The 24,036-nt window shown below is 41.8% G+C and overlaps 2 protein-coding genes across 2 annotated transcripts; one reads left to right on the plus strand and one right to left on the minus strand.

Annotated features, from left to right (window-relative positions):
- Positions 1-268: 268 nt before the first annotated feature.
- Positions 269-23,769, minus strand: Tex28 (testis expressed 28). The gene is made up of 4 exons (XM_051141330.1): positions 23,758-23,769; positions 21,781-22,505; positions 1,453-1,588; positions 269-625 (listed from the first exon to the last, which is right to left on the minus strand). Exons 1-4 carry the CDS (start codon positions 23,767-23,769, stop codon positions 269-271), a joined length of 1,230 nt encoding a protein of 409 aa, XP_050997287.1.
- LOC127184887 (60S ribosomal protein L22-like) lies at positions 11,330-11,770 on the plus strand. The gene is made up of 2 exons (XM_051141332.1): positions 11,330-11,360; positions 11,427-11,770. The coding sequence occupies exons 1-2, from the start codon at positions 11,330-11,332 to the stop codon at positions 11,768-11,770; spliced, it is 375 nt and encodes a 124-aa protein (XP_050997289.1).
- Positions 23,770-24,036: the final 267 nt, after the last annotated feature.

The raw sequence follows: 24,036 nt of genomic DNA on the forward strand, positions 1-24,036 counted from the left end.
GGTGTTCAGGCACCAGATCTGTAGACAAAGAGAGCAGAACATATGGTGTTTCATCTTTAATCCAATCCCCATGGCTACAGATGCTGTGAAAAGATAATGGGGAACTGGAAGAAGGCATCTGCATACATCTCACTAGGCTCACAGTCCCAGAATGAAGAAGGTGAGAGCAATGAAGTAGCTTTCGGGGGGGGGGGGCTTATTGGATACCCTCAACATCTGGACGGAGGGAAGGAATGAACAAATTCAGGTGAGCAGCACTCCTTGCCCCTCAGTGTCCATCTAATGGAGGCTTAGTGTCCTTGAAGTCTGATCTCCACTTGAAGGGGACCCAGGCCTGCCAGTTCATGATGGAGATGATATGTCGCTTCTGCCAGGCCAAGGTCCCAAGACCAATCAGCACAAATAAAGTGAACACGCGCAGACGTGAGTTGAGCAGGGACAAGGGACAAGAACACAAAGTAGAGATCAAGACCAAGAGGATAGTGGTCAGGGTGAGAAGCCAGCTTATGAATCTGAACAAAAAGTCCTTGGGACGGGTTCTGAGGCTGGCCATCATCTCCATTTGGGTAGCTTGCTGTAGAGTTTCTAGCTTAGTTATTCTGCTCTTGAACGTCTCCATTACATCCTGTAAGCAACAAACACATACACTCACCAGAAGTCAAAACAGAAATGTGCTTATCTAATTTAATAATTTATTTACTTGGGGGGTGCTCAGGAAGTGCTGTTGAGATGGATCTTTTGATTTTCTGGTTCTTTCTTATTTATTTGAGACAAGATCTCCCTGTACAGTTCCAGCTGGCCTAGAACGTACTCTATAGACCAGGCTGGCCTCAAACTCACAGAGATCTGCCTGCCTCTGCTTCCCGAGTGCTGGGATTAAAGTCCTGTGCCACCACACCTGATGAACTCATGCCTTTAGGAAAGATAAGGAGAACTTCTAGGCCATGCACAACAGACACAGATAGTTGCTGTGGAGTGCTGGCTTATGGGGTCCTATCCACTGAGACTGAGGATCTAGGTGGGAAAGGGCTAACCAGGAACAGAAATAGGAGCTGTAAGTGTAGAAAGAACTGGGAGGCAGGAAGACAGACCCCAAGAAGAGGTTCCCAGAGGCTTTCCGTCTACTAGCAATGCAAACACCCCAGCATCTCTTGGGCTTTTTAGGCCTCACCCCTGATCTATAGGTTATAGACTCCAGGCTATGGCTCAGTGATTGTCCCCTACAGGATGAGAAGTACAGTCCAAAGTTCCCAGAGCAGCTTGGGTGCATGATGAGGAGTGGGGCTCACACACACAGGCAGGGTGAACACTGTTGGCCCTAAAGCAAAGGTACAGGCACATCATGTCATGCATAGCTAGAAGATCTACTCTTGCCTTGGTTTGGGAACATCCAAATAGATTTTTTTCATCCCCACATCCTTCTTACTAGCACTTTCTCCCTGGGGCCCTCACCCATATTTCCTTGGCTTTTTCATAGGACAAATAGGCCATTTTCTCTTCAGTACATGCCAGATGCTGTTTGAGATGGCAAATCTCATCCAGGTATCTCTGCAAGTGATAATTCGCCTGTTTTTCCATTATTGATTGTCTAGGAAGCAAGAGAGAAAGTAATATTCACGCTGTATCTTAGTGTTACTGCTAGCAGAGAGTACCCTGCAGCTGGATTTACAATAAATAAATAAATAAATAAATAAATAAAATAAAAACCCTCCCCACCTAGGATTGAGTCAAAGGTAGCTGCCTCCTTTACCTCTGCCTGGGAATATTTACACTGATAGATAGTATTTACAATTACTCTCTAGTAACAAATGTGCCATAGACTAGAAAGTATAGAAATAAAAATTTAAGCTATCTGTATATCCTATCAAATACTCCAAACATTCCCAGGAGCAGTATTGACGATGCAGTAGTTTCTCCATAAATGCTTCTTTATTATAGAGCATGGGCACTCACAAAAGACCACACTGAGTAAAGTTGCATTTGTACGCAATCCATAAACATGACTCAGATGAGTGGGTGTCAGGGGCTAGGAATCAGGATGACAAGGAGTGACTGCTAATAAGGTTTGTTTGTTTTTTTCAGGGAAGATTAGACAGTGGATTAACTCTGAATATACTAACCCCTGCCCCAATAAAATTGTATGATTTTGTGTGGATCAGACAGAATCTCACACTGTAGTCCAAGCTAGCTCTGAATTTGTGATCCTCCTGCTTCAGCCTCCTGAGTGGAGATCCTGAGTGGCAGACATGTGCCACTAGGCCAAGCTGAATTGTATACTTTAAATGAGTGAAATTAGTAGGCTGTGAATCATAATTCAATAAAGTTACTTAAATAAAAGCAAACATTGGATTTTATTTTTTTAAGATTTATTTCTTATGTATGCAGTACTCTGCCTGGATGTACACCTGCAGGCCAGAAGAGGGCACCAGATCTCATTATAGATGGCTGTGAGCCACCATGTGGTTGCTGGGAATTAAACTCTGCTCTGGAAGAGCAGTCAGTGCTCTTAACCGCTGAGCCATCTCTCCAGCCCCACATTGGATTTTATTAATAGTCACACAACTCAGTAAATTTAATGAAAACCATTGAAATGCAATTAGATGGAGCTTTTTATCACATGCAAACTAAATTTAAACACAGATGTTTAAAAAATAGAAGCAAAACATACTACCTGTTATGCATACAAACATAAATAAGAAAGTATTATAGGTGCTACATTCCATGCCCACAGCTCAGCCTGCATCCTCAGAGGCTTGTACCTACCTGGAACAGACAAGTGAGATCTCTATGTGCAAGCCCCCTGCCTGCTGGGTGCCCCTGGGCAAGCATAGCAGCGGTGAGCTACACTCTCCCCACTGCCAGCACCATCTCCCAGATCACAACCATACCTGCATTCCCAGAGGCCTGCATCAGAGACCAGGAGGGAAAATTCAACTCCTACCCATGCCAGCAGCTCCCCTAAAACACTCCCAACAAAGGTAAACCACATCTTCTCCCAAAGCTCTATTTTCTGGCCTACAACTCAACCTACATTACCTAAGGTCTGCCAATACCAGAGATAAACAGATGGCTAAAGGCCAATATAAGAACACAAACAAGAGCCTGGGCAATATGCCAACACCAGAACCTGAAGATACAATAAAAGAAATAGATAACATTAGTCAACGAAAATGTTTAATCTGAAAAATTCCTGGCACAAAAAAATCTAGGAAATCTTAGATAGTATGAAGGAATAGAAGAAGGTGAAAAGTCCCAGCTCCAAGGACCAGAAAATATTTTCAATAAAATCATAGAAGAAAATTTCCCCAACCTAAAGAAAAAGATGCCCATAAGTATGCAAAAGGCCTATAGAACACCAAATAGAGTAGACCAGAAAAGAAAATTCTCCTGCCATATAACAACCAAACCACAAAATCTACAGAACAAAGAAAGAATATTAAAATCTGCAAGGGAAAAAGTCCAAGTAACTTACAAAAGCAGGCCTATCAGAAAAGCTAAAAGGGCCTGGGCAGCCTCTAAGAGACCAGGATGTCAGTCCAGACTACTATACCCAGAAAAGCTTTCAATCACAATAGATGGAGAAAACAAGTTATTCCATAACAAACCAAATTTAAACAATATATATGCACAAACCCAGGCCTACAGAAGATACTAGAACGAAAACTCCAACCCAACAGGTCAACTGCACCCAAGAAAACACAGGATATAAATAACTTCACTACAGCAAAAAACAAAATAAGACAAACATAGAAGCACAGTACCACAACCAACATCAAAATAAAAGGACCTAACAGTAACTGGTCACTAATATCTCTCAACATCAATGGCCTCAACTCTTCAATAAAAAGATACAGGCTAACAGAGTAGATGCGTAAACAGGACCCGTCATTCTGCTGCATACACGAAACACACCTCAGCAACAAAAATAGACATTACCTAAGAGTAAAGGACAGGAAAAAGGTTTTCCAAGCAAATGTACCCAAGAAGCAAGCTGGAGTGGCCATTCTAATATCTAATAAAATAGACTTTCAACCAAAATTAATCAGAGATGGACAAATCCATCTCTGATCAAAGGACAAATCCACCAAGATGACATCTCAATTCTGAACATCTATGCAGCAAATATAAGGGCACTCACATTTGAAAGAAACATTAATAAAGCTTAAATCATACATTGAACCCCACACATTAACAGTGGGAGACTTCAACAGCCCACTATCATGAAGGACAAGTGTGGCAGGATATTTGATCCCAATGAGATCCCTGAGATTGTAAACTGTAAAAACCTGTCTTTGCTCCCATTGTGATCTCTGAGATTGTGAACTGTAAAAGCCTGTCTTTTGTTTGGTATGGTTGAGCCCTAGCACACACCTTTAATCCAAGAGCTCTCTGTACACAAGATTTAATAAGTTAACCCTAGGTCAAGAGGCGGAACAAGAGAGCAGCTGACAGGGACTTTGGGTTGAGGGGTGATTTAGACAGCGTGTGGAAGTAGAAAGAGCTCTTGGGCTCTTGCTTTCGGGATTTTAGCTTGAGCTCTCTCTTTAGCTCTTTAGCTTTTAGCCCATTGGCCTTTAGCTCTCTAGCTCTTGAGCTCCTCAGCTTCTTGGCCTTTGGTTTTTTTGGGCTTTGAGCTAGCAAGCCTTTGGCCTGAGGGTTTTGACCTTTCTTCCTGGGCTGTCAGCTGAGCTAGTGAGCCTTCTGAGCCTTTTCCGTTGGAATGTGAGCTGAGCAGGAAGGTCAGCTGGGTTCTTTCTCTGCCTCTCTAGCTAGCAGGGTTTTCACCACAGCATCTGTCTCCTGAGCCTTTATTTGTAAAATAGAACAATCTGGAATTTTCAATTAAAACTACATATAGGTCATCAAGACAAAAACTAAACAGAGAAATAATGAAACTAACAGATGTCATAAATCATATGGACATAACAGATACCTACAGAGCTCCTCACCCAAACACAAAAAATTTTACCTTCTCAGTACTTTACGAAGCCTTCTTCAAAATTGACCATATAGTCAGTTCGTCACAAAGCAAGCCTCAATGTATACAAGAAATTTGAAATAAACCCTTATGTTTTATCATATCACCATGGATTAAAGCTGGACTTCAACCACAACAGAAACAATAGAAAGCCTACAAACTCGTGGAAATGGAACAAATCTCTATGAGAAGAAATAAAAAAAGAAATAAAAGACTTCCTAAAAATCAATGAAAATGCAGGCACAACATACCCAAACTTAAGGGACACAATGAAAGCAGTGATAAGAGGAAAGTTCATAGCACTAAGCTCCCTCATAAAGAAATTTGGAGAGTTCTCATACTAGCAACTTAACAACACACCTGAAAGCTCTAGAACAAGAAGAAGCAAACATACCCAAGATGGGTAGGTGGTAGGATATAATCAAACTCAGGGCTGCAATAAATAAACTAAAAACAAATAGTACAATACAAAGAATCAACAAAAATCAACAAGATAAACTATTAGCCAATCTAACTAAAAGGCAGAGAGAGAGAGAGAGAGAGAGAGAGAGGGAGAGAGAGGGGGGAGGAGAGAGAGAGAGAGAGAGAGAGAGAGAGAGAGAGAGAGAGAGAGAGAGAGACAGAGACAGAGACAGAGACAGAGACAGAGACAGAGAATCCAAATTAACAAAATCAGAAATGAAAAGGGGGGACGACAGTCACTGAGGAAATCCAAAGAATCATTAAGTCTTATTTCAAACACCTGTACACTACAAAATTAGAAAATTTAAAGGAAATGGATTTTTTTTGTTTTTGTTTTTGTTTTTTCGAGATAGGGCTTGTTTGCACAGCTCTGGCTATCTTGGATTCATTCTATAGACGAAGCTGGCCTTGAAATCACAGAGATCTGCCTGCCCCTACATCCCAAGTGCTAGGATTAAAGGTGTGAGCCACCATGCCTAGCTCTGATTTTCTTGATAGATACCACTTACCAGCATTAAATCAAGATCAGATAAACGGATTAAGCAGTCCTGTAACCTCTAAGGAAATAGACACAGTCATCAAAAGCCTCCCAACCAAAAATAAGTCCTGGGCTAAATGATTTTAGTGCAGAATTCTACCAGACTTTCAAGAAAGAGCTAATACCAATTCTCCAAAAACTATTTTGCAAAATAGAAACAGAAGCAACACTACCAAACTCATTCTATGAGTCCACAGTCACCCTGAGACACAAAGACTCAACAAAGAAAGAATTTCAGACCAATCACCCTCATGAACATTGATGCAAAAATACTCAAGAAAATATTCACAAACTTAGTCGTGGCACACATCAAAGGCATCATCCACCATGATCAAGTAGGACTCATCCCAGGGATAGAGGGATAGTTCAATATATGAACATCTATCAATGTAATCCACAATATAAACAAATCAAAAGAAAAAAATTCACATGATCATCTCATTAGGTGCCAAAAAAGCATTTGACAAACCCCTTCAGGTTTAAAGTCTTGGAAAGATCAGGGCTATAAGGCACATACTAAACATAATAAAGGCAATATACAGCAAACCAATAGCCAACATCAAGCTAAACGGAGAGAAACTTAGAGAAATTCCACTAAAATCAGGGACTAGACAAGGCTGCCCACTTCCTCCATATCTCTTCAATAAAGTACTTGAAGTTCTAGCTAGAGCAATAAGACAACTAAAGGAGACCAAGGGGATACCAGTTGGAAAGGAAGAATTCAAAGTGTTCTTATTTGAAGATGATATGACAGTATACATAAGTGACCCCAAAATCCTACCAGTGAACTTTTATAGCTGATAAACACCTTCAGCAAAGAGGCTGGATACAAAATTAACTTTAAAAAATCAGTAGCCCTCCTTTATACAATTGATAAACAGGCTGAGAAATAAATTAGGGAAACAACACTGTTCACAATGGCCACAAATAATATAAAGTATCTTGGTGTAACTCTAACCAAGTAAGTGAAGATTTGTATGAAAAGAACTTCAAGTCTTTGAAATAAGAAATTGGGGAAGATATCAGGAGATGGAAAGATTTCCCATGCTAACAGATCAGTAAGATTAACAGTAAAAATGGCCATCTTACCAAAAGCAATCTATAGATTCAATGTAATTCCTATCAAAATTCCAATATAAGTCTTTACAGACCTTGAAAGAGCAACTATCAACTCCATATGGAAAAATAAAAGACCCAGAATAGCTAAAACAATTCTATACAATAAAAGACCTTTGGGAAGTAATCACCATCCCTGACACCAAGCTGTACTACAAAGCAACAGTAATAAAAACAGCAGGGCTGGAGAGATGGCTCAGAAGTTAAGAGCACTGATTGCTCTTCATAAAAGTCCTGAGTTCAACTCCAAGCAACCATATGGTGGTTCACAACTGTCTATTAGGAGATCTGGTGGCCTCTTCTGGCCTGCAGGCAGCACACTGTGTACATAATAAATAAATAAATAAAATCTTTTTAAAAAACAAAATAAAAAACCCCAGTGTGGTACCGGCATGGAAATAGGCTGATTGATCAATGGAATCAAATTGAAGACCCAGAAATAAATCCACACACCGATGGGCACTTGATTTTTGACAAAGAAGCCAAATCCATACAATGGAAAAAAGATAACATCTTCAGCAAATGGTGCTGGTCTAACTGGATGTCTACATGTAGAAAAATGTAAATAGATCCATATTTATCACCATGCACAAAACTAAAGTCCAAGTGGATCAGAGATCTCAACGTAAAACCAGACACACTAAATATGTTAGAAGAGAAAGTGGGGAAGAGCCTTGAACTCACTGGCACAGGAGACAACTTCCTGAACAGAGAACACCAACAGCCCAGGCTCTAAGGTCCACAATTAATAAATGGAACCTCATGGAACTGAAAAAGCTTCCATAAGGCAAAGGACACTGTCAATAGGAGCCTACAGACTGGGAAAAGATCTTCACCAACCCTACATTCAACAGAGGACTAATATCCAAAATATATAAAGAACTCAAGAAACTAGACATCAAAAACCAAATAATCTGATTTTTAAAATGGGATACACATATAAACAGAGAATTCTCAACAGAGGAATCTTGAATGGCTGAGAAGCACTTAAAGAAATGCTCAGCGTCCTTAGTGATCAGGGAAATTCAAATCAAAACGACTCTGAGATTCCATCTTACACCCATCAGAATGGCTAAGATGAAAAACTCAAGTGACAGCACATGCTGGCAAGGATGTAGGGAGAGAGGAACACTCCTCCACTGCTGGTGAGAGTGCAAACTTGCACAACCACTGTGGAAATCAATCTGGCACTTTCTCAGAAAAAATGGGAATAGTTCTACCTCGAGACCCAGCTATACCACTCGTGGCCATATACCGGAAAGATGCTCCACCATACAACAAGGACATTTGCTCCACTATGTTCATAGCAGCCTAATTCATAATAGCCAGAACCTGGAAACATCCTAGATTTCCCTCAGTAGAAGAATAGATAAAGAAACTGTGCTACATTTACACAATGGAATTCTACTCAGCTATTAAAAACAAGGAAATCCTGAAATTTGCAGGCAAATGGATGGAACTAGAAATGATCATCCCAAGTGAGGTAATCCAGACCCAGGAAGACACACATGACATGTATTCATTTATAAGTAGATATTAGGCATTAAGTACAGGATAACTATGGTACAACCCACAGACCCAAAGAAGCCAAGGGCAGCCCCGAGGGAGGAAATAAAATAGACATATGAAGTAGGATGGAGAGAAGGAACTGGGCGGGGGAGTGGGAGGAGGGCAATGGGGGCAGGGATGAGGCATGGGGAGAGTAGGAGAGGGCAGTAGGAAGGGGAGGACCAGGAGAGAGATTGGAAATCAGTGGCGAAGCATCTCTGAGATAGGTGAGGCCCCTGAGAGTCTATGGGGATGATGCTAAGGCTCCTAGAAGTGGGGGTTAAGAAGCCTGAAGTCACGGAAGGAAGGAAGGAAGGAAGGAAGGAAGGAAGGAAGGAAGGAAAAAAAGAAAAGACAAGAAAGAAAAAACACAAAGAAACTATTATAACATGCCTGGAAAATATTAGCACCCCGGAGAGTACCTTTGAATCTTTGTGTGAGTGCATGCATGCTTGAGTGTGTGTGTGTGTGTGTGTGTGTGTGTGTGTGTGTGTGTTAATGGGGATGGAACCTGGAGCCTCACACAAACTAGGCATCCCTGGTCATATGGATAGCTGAGTCTTTTGAAGTTTAATTTTTTAAAAAAAGATTTAAAGAGAATGTGTTGCAAGTGTTAAGGTTTTAGTTACAAAAGAAAAACATTTTTAAAGTTCCTCATCTGGACCCCATGAAGGACACCGCAGGGGCTGGAAAACTGAAGGCTGAGGTGGAGTGGGTGGCCAGGGAGTCACGAGGGTGGATGGAAACAATTCATCAGAAGTCTCTCTAGGAACTGATAGAATCCAGTAAAGCATGTGGGATGGCAGTCATGGACCCTGGATGCCTAATATCTCCCAAAGAACCGCGTGTGATGTCACACACCTCTGATTCCAGTACTTAAGAGGCTACAACAGAAGGATAATAAATTGGAAGCAGCCTGGGCTACAAAATGAGGTCTATCTCAAAACAAGCAAGCAAATGTCCAAGAAGCCTAACAGGCTTGGAAAGTGCTCTTCTAGAGGACCTAGGTTCAATTTCCAAAACCCACGTGGTAGCTCACAACTGTAACTCCAAATCCAGGGGAGCTGATGCCTCGCTGAAGATTCCATTCACACGATGCACAGGAATTCATACAGACCAAACAGTTATACACGTAAAATATAAAATAAAATCTAGCTTTCATTCCTCACTAATAAAGCTTCATTTTGAAGTAGATTTGGATCATTCCAGAAAGCCATAACTGGTTAAAATGTACAGATCACTGACTGTGGGTGCCTGCCCCCAACTAATGCATTTGCAACACAACTGTTACCCTTAAGGCTCAGGGAACAAAGTAGAAAAGGTAGCAGGAAGATTGTAAGAGCCCGAGGACTAAGACAGGTACTTCAAGACAAAGAAGACACAAAGGATCTGGGGAGTGCACCTAGGAAGAGTTGGGGAAAATAATGAGGAATAAATATAATTAAGGTACATAAATAACAGATGTGGTGGTGCACATCTTTTATGGTTGTGAGCCTAGCCTTTAATGGCTAAGCCATCTTTCCAGCCCTGGTGGTGCACACCTTTAATCCCAGCACTCGGAGGCAGAGGCAGGTGGATCTCTGTGAGTTCGAGGCCAGCCTGGTCTACACAGTGAGTTCTAGGACAGCCAGGGCTGTTGCACAGAGAAATGGTGTCTCAAAACGTAAAAAACAACAACAACAAAAAAAAACCCACAAATACATAAAATTCTCTAAGAAATAAGAAAAATATATAAAAAATAAATAAGTAGGTTTGGAGAAAATGGTTCTGAAAGCATTTCACCCTAAGATATAATATCTCTGACACTTCGTTGGACAGGTCACTGAATCAATTTGTGCTTTAATGGTTAAGAATAATAGTAATGAATAATATTAAATGATAAAAAAGCTTACTAAATTATAACAATGAAGTGGCAAGGTAAAAATCTCCGTGGGTTGATGAAGACTAAAGAACAGATAACACAGGAGTGAGAAATTCTGGTAGTTTAGGAGAGTGGTGAGAGAAGTCAGAGCTTGAAGACGCCAGACATAAGTGATATGATAGAGGGCTGGCAAGGTTTCTTCTGGGACTACGGGACAACTAGAATCTGCTGTCAGTTGACATGGAATAGAGGTAGCACAGTCTGGGTGAAAGGTCAAGGGCCATCTAAGGCTGTGAGACTGAATGAGCTGCAGAACTTCGCCGACTGAGGCATTCCCACTCGTAAAGGCCATTTAAAGTAGGAGAAAACAGCAAAAGAACAAGAATGAAAGCAAGGGATTCAGAGAAAGAACAGCATTTTAAAAGCATGGCTGAAAGCAAGTAAAATTATACACAGCATCATCCCAGCAAAACCAATGAACACTAAAACAGAGCAAGTTCAAGGATAGCCAGAATTATACAGAGAAAACTGTTTCAAAATAAAACTCTATAAACTGCAAGAAAGAGCCAGAGGATAATAAAACTGATCATATTCAAAACATCACCATCAAAACAACAGCAGCTAATGGACCAGCCTGGCTCCATCTTAAGACTAGAAGGCATCTTATTACAAGGTCAAAAGAAGGTCCTTTCTATTTTCTGTAAAACTTAAATTTGACCATGTCTTGACCCACTATACGCTGATCATACCCTGACTTCCATTCTGTTAAGACAAAATGTTTTGTCAAATAATTTTCAGAAGTACCCTTTCTGCCTCCTCTGTCACCATGGCACCCATGAAAAAGGTTGTAGTGAAGGAGGCAAAATAAATAAATAAATAAAATAGAAGAAGAAGAAGAAGAAGAAGAAGAAGAAGAAGAAGAAGAAGAAGAAGAAGAAGAAGAAGAAAACAGTGCGCCTTTGACTGCACCTGTCCTGTAGATGATGGAATCATGGATGCTGCCAATTTTGAGCAGTTCCTCCAGGAGAGAACTACAGTGAATGGGAAACCTGGGAATCTAGGCAGAGGGGTTGTGACCATTGAATGGAGCAAGAGCAAGATCACTGTCACTTCTGAGGTGCCTTTCTCCAAAAGGTATTTGAAACATCTCACTGAGAAATATTTGAAGAACAATCTTCAAGACTGGCTGTGTGTTGTCGCCAACAGCAAAGAGAGTTATGACTTGCACTACTTCCAGAGCAACCAGGATGCAGAGGAGGAGGATTAAGACACATCGGTCTGGAATGTTTTGTATTAATTCTTAAGTAAAATTTAGGAACAGCAAATTAATTTTCAGATGTTCTGCCAAGTTCCTGTGTAACCAAAAACCCTTAGAAACTCCCTAGCCTTGCACTTCTTTTTAAAGCTATATAAACACTACTTTCTCCTTTGAGCAATGGTATTCTCTCAACCCTCACTTTAGGGAGATAGGCTGTGTGACAGAAAATAAAGCTTGTTTAATTTGACCAAAAAAATTGGGTTGCTGGTCTTCACTCTCCTTCACTGGGATTAACATAGCCTTTTCAACAGAAGCATGAGAAGCCAGAATGGATTGTTTTCCATATGCATAGTATTTATAAGGAATAAATTCTAACCCAGAATTCTATGTTCAGCAAAGGTGTTCTTGAGAAAGACAATAAGGATAAGATGGTTGTGCAGGTAAAGGCGAGTGCTGCCATGCCTAACCACCTGAGCTCAATTCCAAAAGGTGGAAGAAGAACACTGACTCCTCGAAGTGTTTCTGTGACCTCCACATGTGCCCAAATACACATAGAAATAAATAAACATAGTAAGAACTTGTAAAGAACAAAGAGGATTGAGGCTGTGCATTCATCACTCTTTGCTTCCTGACTGTGGGTGACCTTAAGCTCCTTCCGCACTTGAAGAACCTGAAACGATGAACTTCACTGTCAAACTGTGAGCCAAGATAAGCTTTCTCCCTTAACTGGAGTTTGTCAGGATTTTTTTTTCAACACCGCAAGAAAAAGAAGTAACTAGTACATCAACCCCTTGGCAACGCTCCAGAATGAGGAAGCCAGACAGTTAAGGGAAAATAAAAGCAGTGCCTGTCACCCACACTGCTGTACTCTATACTGCTATTTGTTTGTTTGTTTGTTTGTTTGTTTGTTTTTAATGTGCATTGGTGCTTTGCCTGCCTGCATGTCTGTGCGAGGGTGTCAGATTCCCTGGAATTAGAGTTACAGACAGTTGTGAGCCACCATGTGGGTTCTTGGAATTGAACCGGGTCCTCTGGAAGAGCAGCCAGTGCTCTTGACTGCTAAGCCATCTCTCCAGCCCTACAGTGCTATTTTAACAAACACTTGATTCAAGCAATAGGATGATCTTGATCTTCTTTTTCCTCTCTCTTCTCTCTGTCTCTGTCTCTCTCTGTGTCTGTCTCTGTGTCTGTCTCTGTGTCTCTGTCTCTCTGTCTGTCTGTCTGTCTGTCTCTCTCTCTCTCTCTCTCTCTCTCTCTCTCTCTCTCTCTCTCTGTGTGTGTGTGTGTGTGTGTGTGTGTGTGTGTGTGTGTGTGTGTATGCTTGAACTTTTGAAATCCAGAAGCCAACCTTGTTTTGAGTTCCTCAGGCACCATCCACCTTTTTTGGTTTTGTGGGTTTGTCTGGTTTTTTGAGACAAGATCTCTCAGTGGCCTGGAACTGGCCAAGTAGGCTAGGCAGGCTGCCTACTAAATCCTACAATCCATTTGTGCCCATCTCCTCAAAGCTGGGATTACATTCAAGCTTGTGCCACCAGGCCTAGCAATTTTATATGGGTTCTGGGGATCAAACTCAGGTCTTCATGCCTAAAGTCAGTCAGTTTGCTGACTGAGGTATCCCTGCAGCCCTCTAAGTTCATATGGACACAGAGAAGATGGTAAACAGCAAAACAATCTTGAATTGGAGATATCACAACATCTAATCTCACATTGTATTCCAGAGTTAGACACAGGAATGGAAACAGAATTGTACTTGCACAAAACAGACCTATATATGGAACAGAATAGAAGATCTACAAATGAACCAACTTTGCCACCTAATTTTTTACAAAGGTGTCAAAAATATACATTGGAAAAAAGTTTGTTTAACAAATGATGTTGGGAAAATTGGAGATCCACATTGTGGTGATTGAATCAGAATGGCCTCTATAGGCTCATATATTTGAATGCTTGCTCATTAAAGAGTGGAGATTAGGGTGTGTGGTTTTGTTGGAGAAAGTGTGTCACTGGGGGTGGGCTTTGGGATTTCAAATGCTCAAGCCAGGTGCGCTCTCTCTCTCCTCTCTCTCTCTCTCTCTCTCTCTCTCTCTCTCTCTCTCTCTCTCTCTCTCTCTCTCTCTGTCTCTCTCTCTCTCTCTCTCTTCCCCCCCCAGTCCCTCCCTGCCTCCCTCCCTCCCTCCCTCCTGCCTGGGGATTAAGATGTAGAACTCCCAAGCTACTTCTCCAGTGCCATGTCTTCCTGCATGCTACCTGGTTGCCACCATCATGACAGTGGACTAAACCTCTGAACAAGTAAGCCCCAGTTAAATACTTTTCTCTATATAAGAATTGCTGTGGTCATGGTGTTTCTTCACAGCCATAGAACACTGGCTAAAACAAACATATACAACAATTAAACTATATTTCTATCTCTCATCCTATGCAAAAAATCAGCTCAGGAGCCAGTGAGATGGCTCAGCAAGTAAAAATACTTGCTGCCTGACAACGCAAGCTAGAAAACCTGAGTTCAATCTGGGGACCCACATAAAGATGGAAGGAAAAAACTGAGTCAACAGAATTGTTCTATGAACTCCTCATATGTGGCCCCATCATACAAAATGTGGCAGTAGTAAATAAAGTAAGAAAAACTCAAAATGAATCAAAGACCTTCATAGAAGACCTAAAACTCAAAAACTGTTAAGAGAAAACACATAGAGGAGCTGAAGAGATGGCTTAGTGGTTAAGAGCACTTGTTGCACAAATATGTCTGTCAGATATACTGGGCCAGAAGGCTGAAGATGATGCTCCACCGTTATAAAGAGTTTTGGGTGACTGTTCAGGTAATAAACTGCACTCCTGTACACTCGGGTAATAAATTTCATCCCTTCTCAATTCTCTGATGGAGTTGAAGACCAGATAGTTTAGTTTTACAATTAAGCTTAGTTGTTTATGAGCTAACATGTGTTTAGGCCTAGATAGATGTTTTAAGTTGATAATGACGAGAGCCGGGCGTGGTGGCGCACACCTTTAATCCCAGCACTCGGGAGGCAGAGGCAGGTGGATCGCTGTGAGTTCGAGGCCAGCCTGGTCTACAAAGAGAGTCCAGGAAAGCCAAGGCTACACAGAGAGACCCTGTCTTTAAAAAAAAATGACGAGATATGATAGATATTGATTTACATTCAGAATTTTAGACTCACCAACATAGGAAAGATGTTTTCTTCAAGGTTGTCAAATAAAAATGGCCAAAACACTAAGAATGCAACATTTATATAATTCCTGCTTGTTTTGTGGTTCTTTTTGCTGTAGGTAGTTTATTACATATAGGTATAATAATATGAATGCATATGTAAAAAAGATAATGGTCATTAACAGAAAAAAATTAATTTTTTTAAAGAGGCACTTGTTGCTTTTGCAGAGGACCTGGATTTGGTTCTCAGCACCTGCATGGCAACTCACAACTCCAGTTCCATGGAACGTACCCTTTTTTCTGGCTTCCACAGGCACCAGGCATACACAGAGCGCTTACATTCATACACATAAAATTAGAAAATAAGTATGTAAAAAAATATTCCATCTCTGGCTGGCAAGATGTAGGAGGCTCCAACTTTAATGAAATCAAGTCCAATAGAAAGGACAATTCTTGAGCCCTCTGACCAACATATTCTGAGAACACAACAGAAGGCAGCATAGTACCATAACAGTAAGGCAAAGCGTGATCTTAGCGGCTGGAAAGGCTCTGCTATAAATAACCTTTGATTTCTTTATCTCAAAGAAAATCATACCAGAATATTCCTGGGACAGAGGAGCTAGAGATTGAAAGTTTCCAAAGTCCTGGAATATAGAAGGGAAAGAAGCACACAAACAGAATATTCACTTCATAGAATTTTCAATCTGGTGGAAACTCATGTGCAAGATGGACCACGAAAAAAGTCCATGAGTGCCATCATCTGCAAATACAGTTAGAATGTAAAGCAAGAATGGTGTTCTCCATAAAAATATGCTAAAATATGACAGAGAACCAAAATCATGGGGGTAGTGTGGACACTGCGAAGTTGGTGGAGAGGAGAGGCAGGCGGAAGCGGTGAGGAGGCATTGCCCAAAGGAAAGAAGAGAAAGGAAGGTCAGGCCAACAGCCTGGCCAGTTCTTCACCCTAGGGCATTCTGTTGATTTTTCTACACTATTACAATATTAGTTATTTCCATTTTGTGAGCATTCACTTGGGGTCTAAACTCAAATATTGACCAAGCTAATTCTCACAACAGGCCCAACAACAGTGGAATTCTCAAACTGATTCAATTTTACAGACTTGGAAATTAGTATTGCTTTTAATCTGTGACTAAAGCTATTCAGCTCTAGCAGAGAGGATGCTAGGCCTGACCTAAATGCAGGATTCTCTAGAATCATCTATCTGACAGGATTAGTACAAATAAGACAGAAAGAGCTCTTATAACTCAACAAGACAAAGACAAACTAGACAGTCTGAAAATTATCCAAAGACTTCACTAGAACTTTGATAAAGAAAATATGTACAAATGGTCATGAGGCAAGAAAAAGGGCTTTAATATCAACAATAATTAGAAACAGAAATGGTAAGTTACATGCACTGTTTTCATGTAGTTAGCATAATGGTACTCAGTGAAAATCTGTCCCCCTATGCAATATTTGGAAATGCCTGGAGACATGTTTGCTTGTCATAAACTGAGGAGAACTGGTAGGCTAAAAAATGGTTCCCCAAAAAAACCAGCCACGTCTTAATCCATGGAAACTATACAGCCTCCAAAATTTTTTTCTAGAAATGACATAGTTAATGATACCAATATGTGGAGACTATACTGGTAGGCCCTAAATGCAATCACAAGTGTTCTTTTTCTTTGTGTAGTGTTAGGGAGGAAGCCTAGGAATCGTGTTTGATATGCAAGTGCTCTACCGTAGAGCATTAGTCCTCATGCTGTTTTAGGCAGACGGAGATTAAACACACATAGAGATGGCCTTGAGAAGACAAAGAAAGGAGAAATTGGAAGATCCGAGTGTAGTGGCACAGTCCTCTATTCCCAAAGCTTGGAAGGTGGCGGCAGGAGAACAACAAGTTCAGCGTGATCCTCACCTACATAGCAAGTTCAAGGCCATTCAAGAAATAAAAGTCAAAACAGGAAGTGAGAAGAGAAGAGAAAAGGTGACAGGAATGGAGAGGAGATACAGAGAAATGAAAAGCAATTTGAAGATGTGCTCACAAATTAAGGTACGTAGTAGTCACAAGGAACCAGAAAGAACCATGCATCCTTGCCTAGTGAAATTAATTTTAAACTTCTAGCCTCTAAAACTGTGAGAGAATAAATTCAGTGTGTTCCAATCCACTAAGTTGGATATTATGAGAGGCAACAAATGGAAACCAAGATAGGCTGGGTGCTATTGGCCTCTGGGATCTGGAGATCACATATAGTACCAATCACCTTATAGTGCCAGAGAAGGCTACGGGGAGGGTTTGGCTCCCTGATGCTTCCAGTCAGCACCCCTCACCTATAAGCAGTCAATTTCATCTGCTTCCTGCTTAGTTTTAGTTTCATCTTCTCCTTAGGTATTCTCTGATACACGCGCCCTGACGTCTCCCGGAGAGTGGCTCTTTAGCTTCTGGCCACTCTTGGTTTGGTTTGGTTTCATTGTGAGTCTTGCTATGTTGTCCCATCTAGCCTCAAAACCATCGCGATTATTTTGCCTGTGCCTGAGTTCTAGAATCACAGGTGTGTCCAACCACACCTGGCTTAGGACCACTGTTAACAGATGCCTAAAACCAGATTAGAAGCGGGGAAACAACTACAATGATCAACATTCCAGTAGCTGCAGTTGTGTGTGTTGTCAGGGGCCTATAAACTCTGCACTTAAAGAGGTAGAAGCGGAGGATCAGGTATTCAAGATCATCTTCAACTACACAGCAAGTTTGGGGCCAGTCCTAGATACATGAAATCCTGTCGTTAAAAAATTACAATATTACCAGGCGTGATGGCACACACCTTTAATCCCAGGATTTGAGAGGCAGATGCAGGCAGATCTTTGTAAATTCGAGGCCAGCCTGGTCTACAAAGTCCAGGACAGCCAAGACAAGGAAATCCTGTCTCAAAAAAAAAATAGTTACAATACCTCCTTTTGATTTAAAAAAAAAAAAAAAGATTTTTATTTATTTATTTATTTTATGTATATGAGTGGTTTATCTTCAGGCCAGAAGAAGGCATCAGGTCACATTACAGATGGCCGTGAGCCACCAAGTGGTTGCTGAGAATTGAACTCAGGACCTCTGGAAGAGCAGACAGTGCACTTAATAGCTGAGCCTTTTGGAAAAAAATTTTTCGAGATAAGGTTTCTCTGTGTAGCCTTGGCTGTCCTGGAACTCTGTAGACCAGGCTGGCCTCGAATTGACAGAGATCCTTCTGCCTCTGCCTTCCAGAGTGCTGGGATTACAGGTGTGCACCACCATGCTGGGTAATCAATAGTTCCTTTTGAGAACAGATTTAATTTTGTTAAATGTTACATAATTTTGTTTAAAAATCTAAGTAGGAGCCAGGCACAGTGGCAGTGCATGCCTGTAATCCCAGCACTCCAAGAGTCAGAGGCAGGTGGATCTCTGTGATTTTGAGGCCAACCTGGACTATACAGCCAGTCCAAGACACCCAAGGCTACACAGAGAAACCTTGTCTTGAAAAACAAAACAACACAAAACAAAAAGCAAAAACAAAAAAAGAGAGAAAGAAAGGGAAAGAAAAGAATAAAGAAATCAAGGCAAGGGCTGCAGAGATGGCTCAGTATTAAGCGCACTGGCTGCTCTTGCAGAGGGCCCACGCTCACACTGCCAGCACTGCCAGGGGGTCTGATCCCTTCTTCCAACCTCCATGTCCACTGCATATATATGGCGAGCAGACATATATGCAGGCAAAATATTCATACACATAAAAACTCTTAAAAGAAAAAGAAAGCTACTGGAGCATTAGGTCTTCAAACAAGCCAGAAAGCAGCGTTTTTCACGGCTTCTGCTTGGAACTCCTCCCTACACGCTTGCCCTGACTTCCCGCAATGATACGGACTCGGACTTGGAAATGTAAGCCAAATAAATTCCTTCTTCCTCTAGGGTGGTTTTGGTCACAGTGTTTTACTATAGCAACAGAAAATTAAGTTGAACACAGGGTCTGTCACTGAATCTAGAAGTCACTGATTTCGTGACACTAGCTGGTCACTAAGCGCCAATGATTCTCCTGTCTCTGTTCTCCTAATACCGGGCTGACAACTGTGCACCACCATGCCTGGATCTAAACTAAGGTGTTCATACTTGAACAGCAAATACTTTACCCACTGAGCCACCTCTCTAGGCCATAAAATAAGCAATGTCAACATGTGTATGGAAGTATGAACAATCCCGTATAGCCAAACAGTCCGGATAAAACAGAACAATGTTGAAGGCATCCCCACACCTGATTACAAGTCACGCACTAAGGCCTGTAGTAAGAAGAACAGCATGGTACCCGCACAGAAACAGGCATGTAAGTCAGTAGAATAGGATAAAAGACCCACATATAAACCCATGAAGTTATAGACATCTGATATTTTTTTAAATGCATGTCAGAGAAAAAAAGCCTTTTCAACAAATGGTGCTGCGAAAACTAGAACATTAAGACTAAGTCCTTATCTCTCTCTCATCCAGTTTTGTAAAAATCAATCTCAAATGGATCATAAAGCATTAGGTAAGGCCTGAAGTGCTGAAACTATAAAAGGAGGTCATAGAGACAATGCTTTAAGATATAGGCATAGTCAAGGACTTTCGGAATAAGGTCATATTAACTCTGGAAACAATAAATAATGCAAATAGCTGAAAAATGGGGGCACATGCCTTTAATCCCAACACTCGGGAGACAGAGGCAGAGGCAGGTGGATCTCTATGAGTTCGAGGCCAGCCTGGTCTACAGAGTGCGTTCCAGGACAGATAGGGCTACACAGAGAAGCACTGTCTTGAAAAATGAAAAGAAGGAAGGAAGGAAGGAAGGAAGGAAGAAAGAAAGCAACTGACAAATGGGACTTTTTAAAATTAAAAAGCTTCTATACAGCAAAAGAAGGAGCAATTGCGTGAAGAGATATCCTATAGAATGGGAGATCTTGTCTAAATATACGTCTGACAGATGATTAATATCTTCAATATACAATGAATTTTTTAAAAAACTCAATTGGGGCTGGCAAGACAGCTCAGTGAGTAAGCACTGTCTCCTGGATCTTTGGGACCTATACAGTAGAGAGAGGCCAGCCCTTGCAAATTGCCCTCTGATCTCCACACATGTGCTGTGGCATGCACATGTACATACACACACACACAGAATGCACAAATGGAAAACAGTAAAATAAAAACAGCTTAACAAATTGACAAATGAAATGAACAGATGGTTCTCAAAAAATGAAATATAACATACCATACAAACTAACAGACATAGAAAAAATGTTCCACCTCAATGCAAGTCAGAAGTCCACTGAGACTGTCAGAAAGAAAACCCAGGTAACATCAAATGGTGGTGAGGACTCCTTGGATACTGCTGCTCTGAATATAAACTACCCCAGCCACTCTAGGGATTATTGGTAAGGAGGATTTTAAAAAAAAACTAAAAACTAAAAATGCTGGGCGTAGTGGCGCATGTCTGTAATCCCAGCACTCGGGAGGCAGAGGCAGGTGGATCACTGTGAGCTTGAGGCCAGCCTGGTCTACAGAGTGAGTCCAGGACAGACAGGGCTACACAGAGAGACCCTAAATAAAAACCTAAAACATACTTAAAATCATGTATGTATATATGAAATGAAAGTAGAAACAAAATTGTCTATGTATATACACAACGAAAGTAATGAGTAATGGGACCTGCACTTCTCGGATTACTTAATGGCTAGCTTACTTAATAACGGGTTTCTTTATTATGCTCACTAATTTTTCCTTAGAGATTCTTAGACATAAATGCTCCTAAGAGTCCCTGTGAAAACGCAAGAGAATGGTTGCTGTTTGCCTCTTCCTCCTTGGGTGTGTAGGCACTAAAATGACTGCAGAATCCTTATTTTCATGAACACACTGAGAGTCTTGGATTACCGAAGTAACTCCTCCCTCTCATTAGGCTGTTGAGGGGATTTGTGACAGTGACATGAGACAGAGCAAGGTACCCAAGGCTGGTGGAGAACCAGAGAAGGGGTTCAATGGATCCACTAAGGGGTTTGATTTATGTATTTTCTTGTTTGTTGCTGTTTTGAGACAGGATCTCACTATGTATTGAAAACTGGCCTTGTAATCACTACATAGTAAATGCCTGGCTGGCCTCTTTTTAAGTTGGTGGACCTGTTTTGTCTTCGAGAAAAAGAAATAAATTAAAACAAACAAAGAACGAAAGAAAGAAAAAGGAAAGTTACTGTAATCCAAAGGAAAGAAAGAAACTCAAGCCACAGTATACTGAAGAGAGAGCGCTCACAAAAGGCGAGTTCAGACTTGATTCTTGACAAACTTTTCCAGGAAATGGGACATACGAGACATTTTCTCTCTCTCATACTAGTGGTATGCTTAGCCCCTGCTTCACCTGGCTGCCTCTATTGCGCCATCACACCAAGTAGACTGCCTAGCAGGCGCCCTAGCTATAGCCTATTTAGCCAGCAAAGGACAGAGGTAAGCACAGGGCAGTAAGAAAAGAACCTCTCACTCCACTGTAGGTAACAGCCACCAAGAGAAGCACAGACCTGCTCTTTTTTTTTCTTTTTTGGTTTTTCAAGACAGGGTTTCTCTGTGTAGCCCTGGCTGTCCTGGAACTCATTTCATAGACCAGGCTGGCCTCAAACTCACAGAGATCTGCCTGCCTCTGCCTCATGAGTGCTGGGATTACAGGCATGTTGCCACTATGCCCAGCCCAGACCTGCTCTTTTCAACTGTCTTCATCCTGACTGTGTCCCTGGCTCCTTCATAACCCTTCACAGTGGAAACTAAAATTATATCTTGACTGTTTCTTGTCTTGGGAGCCAAAGTGTAAGCAGGGGCTTTCCTCACCTGGTTTTCTTTTCCTGAAGTAACTCCAGTATCTCCGTCACATTAGCCCCGTGGCTTTCCTTGAGGCTTTGATGGGAGACCTGAAGGCTAGCATGGACCTTCTTGGCTTCCGTCAATTCTTCCTTCATCTTCTGCAACAGCAGCTTTTGTTTCTGGGCCAGGTATTTTTTGCCTGACAATTTCCTTTGCTGCATGCCTGACAAGTGACCATCCACAGCGGAGGGCTTAGCAGCGCTCGTGGGCAGGCTGTCCTTCCCGCCTGGCTTGGACAACTTGGAATATGAGATCCGTGCACACGGCTGCTTACTGCTGTCCGTGTCGCTGGCCACCTTCAGGGCCGAGCTTGTTGGGATGCTGCCCTCTTCCAGCTCCTTCAGCTGCAGGTGACACTGATAGAGCTTTCGTTCTATGTGAGCAATGGTGGCAGAGGTGCGCTGGTTCACCTTCTCAAAGGCCTGCCGGATGTGTGCGGCCTGGTGTCTGTCAGCTTTGGATACCAGCTTGAGGTAGCTCATAGTATTCTCATCCCTACTGGCCTTCTCCACTCTCAGCTGCTCTGAGAGGTAGAAGATTCGGTGTTTGACACCTTCCTTCACATTCCTGGCAAGCTCGCCATCTGAGAAGCTGGTGTGACTGCTGGGGCAATCATCACGGTTGGAGGGCGGGGACCGGCAGGAAGGCACATTGGAGGGAAGGGTTGCACTTGAGCTCTTGGCGCTTTCTACCTGCATTGGGAAACAAGAAAACATACAGCAGGTGCTTTGGGAGCTTCAAATAGAAGAATGGAGTCACTTCAGGAAAACACATGTATGTGTAAACAGTGATGTGTACACGATGTGTGTATTCAAGATGGGCCCAATGCAGACTGTGGGGAGCTGGGGTTCATTTTCTGGGCCCCAACTTTCTTCCTTTCCACGCCTACTCCTTGATGGTAACCTACTACAAACCTCAGATGGGTAGAATCTGCCCTCTACATCTGCCTCATCTAGCCTTGAATCTCTCTTCCAAGAATTACCAATTATGTCTCTCATTTCTTCTTATAAAGTAGCATTAATCATACGGCTTTCTGTATTGCTACTTCTGGGAGATAGGAAAAGAGGTAAGTAGAGAAATTTCTATGCTAACAGGTTTATCCATTCATTAAAAAAATTTTTAAAAGATTTATTTATTTATTTATTTATTTATTACGTACACAGTGCCCTGCCTGCACGTACATCTGCAGGCCAGAAAAGGGCACCAGATCTCATTATGGATGGTTGTGAGCCACCATGTCAGTGCTAGGGATTGGACTCAGGACCTCTGGAGGAGCAGCCAGTGCTCTTAAACTCTGAGCCATCTCTCCAGCCCCTCATTAAGTCATTTACCCCACATTTTTGTTTTGTTTTGTTTGTTTTTTTAGAAGAGTTTCTCTGTGTAGCCTTGGCTGTCCTGAACTCACTTTGCAGACCAGACTGGCCTCAAACTGATAGCAATCTGCCTGCCTCTGCCTCCGCCTCCCGAGGGCTGGGATTAAAGATGTGCGCCACCATGCCCGGGACCCCACATGTTATTTACTGAGCATTAATAAACAAGGTAGACAGGGAGTCAGATGAGGGTGATACACTACTACACAACAAAGGACACAAACTAAAGCCCTGAGGACTATGAAGGAATCTTACAAGCATAACGTTGAACAGAAGAAACCAAACAGAAAACTTCACATGGTATCTGGATCTGTTTGAATAATTTAATTTTTTTATTTAAATAATTTATTCAGATACATCTTGATTGTTGTCCCCTCACTTATATCTTCCCATTCCCTCCCTCCCTCTTTCACCCTATTCCCCTCCCCTCCCCTAGGCCTGTGACAGAAGGGGACCTCCTCCCCCACCATATGATCACAGCCCATCAGGTCTCATCCTGGTAGCCTGATTTCCCCTATCTCAGAAAAACACATATTTATATACGTGTTAAAAACAGATGGGAAAAACATATTACCTTTAAAACCATGACTTTTAGACTGCAATCTGACTTCTTGATAGCATCAATGAAATCAAGACTATAGCTGAATAGTATCTTCAGTACGTAAGGAATATACTGTTGGAGAAAAATAAATCAAGTCAGATTCAGCCAGGCAGTGGTAGCACACACCTTTAATCCCAGCACTCAGGAGGCAGAGGCAGGTGGACCTCTGTGAGTTCGAGGCCAGTCTGGTCTACAGAGCAAGTCCAGGACAGCCAGGGCTACACAGAGAGACCCTGTCTCGGAAAAAACAAA

The sequence above is a fragment of the Acomys russatus genome, chromosome X, assembly GCF_903995435.1.
Source record: "Acomys russatus chromosome X, mAcoRus1.1, whole genome shotgun sequence".
In the NCBI taxonomy this organism is placed as follows: Eukaryota; Metazoa; Chordata; class Mammalia; order Rodentia; family Muridae; genus Acomys; species Acomys russatus.

Coding starts and splice junctions, on each gene's coding strand:
- LOC127184887 (XM_051141332.1), top strand. CDS start 11,330: ATGGCACCCATGAAAAAGGTTGTAGTGAAGG. Junction 11,361..11,426: donor GAAAAAGGTTGTAGTGAAGG/AGGCAAAATAAA, acceptor GAAGAAGAAGAA/GAAGAAGAAGAAGAAGAAGA.
- Tex28 (XM_051141330.1), bottom strand. Junction 1,589..21,780: donor CTTCAGGAAAAGAAAACCAG/GTGAGGAAAGCC, acceptor CTTGCTTCCTAG/ACAATCAATAATGGAAAAAC. Junction 626..1,452: donor AAAAAGCCAAGGAAATATGG/GTGAGGGCCCCA, acceptor TGTTGCTTACAG/GATGTAATGGAGACGTTCAA.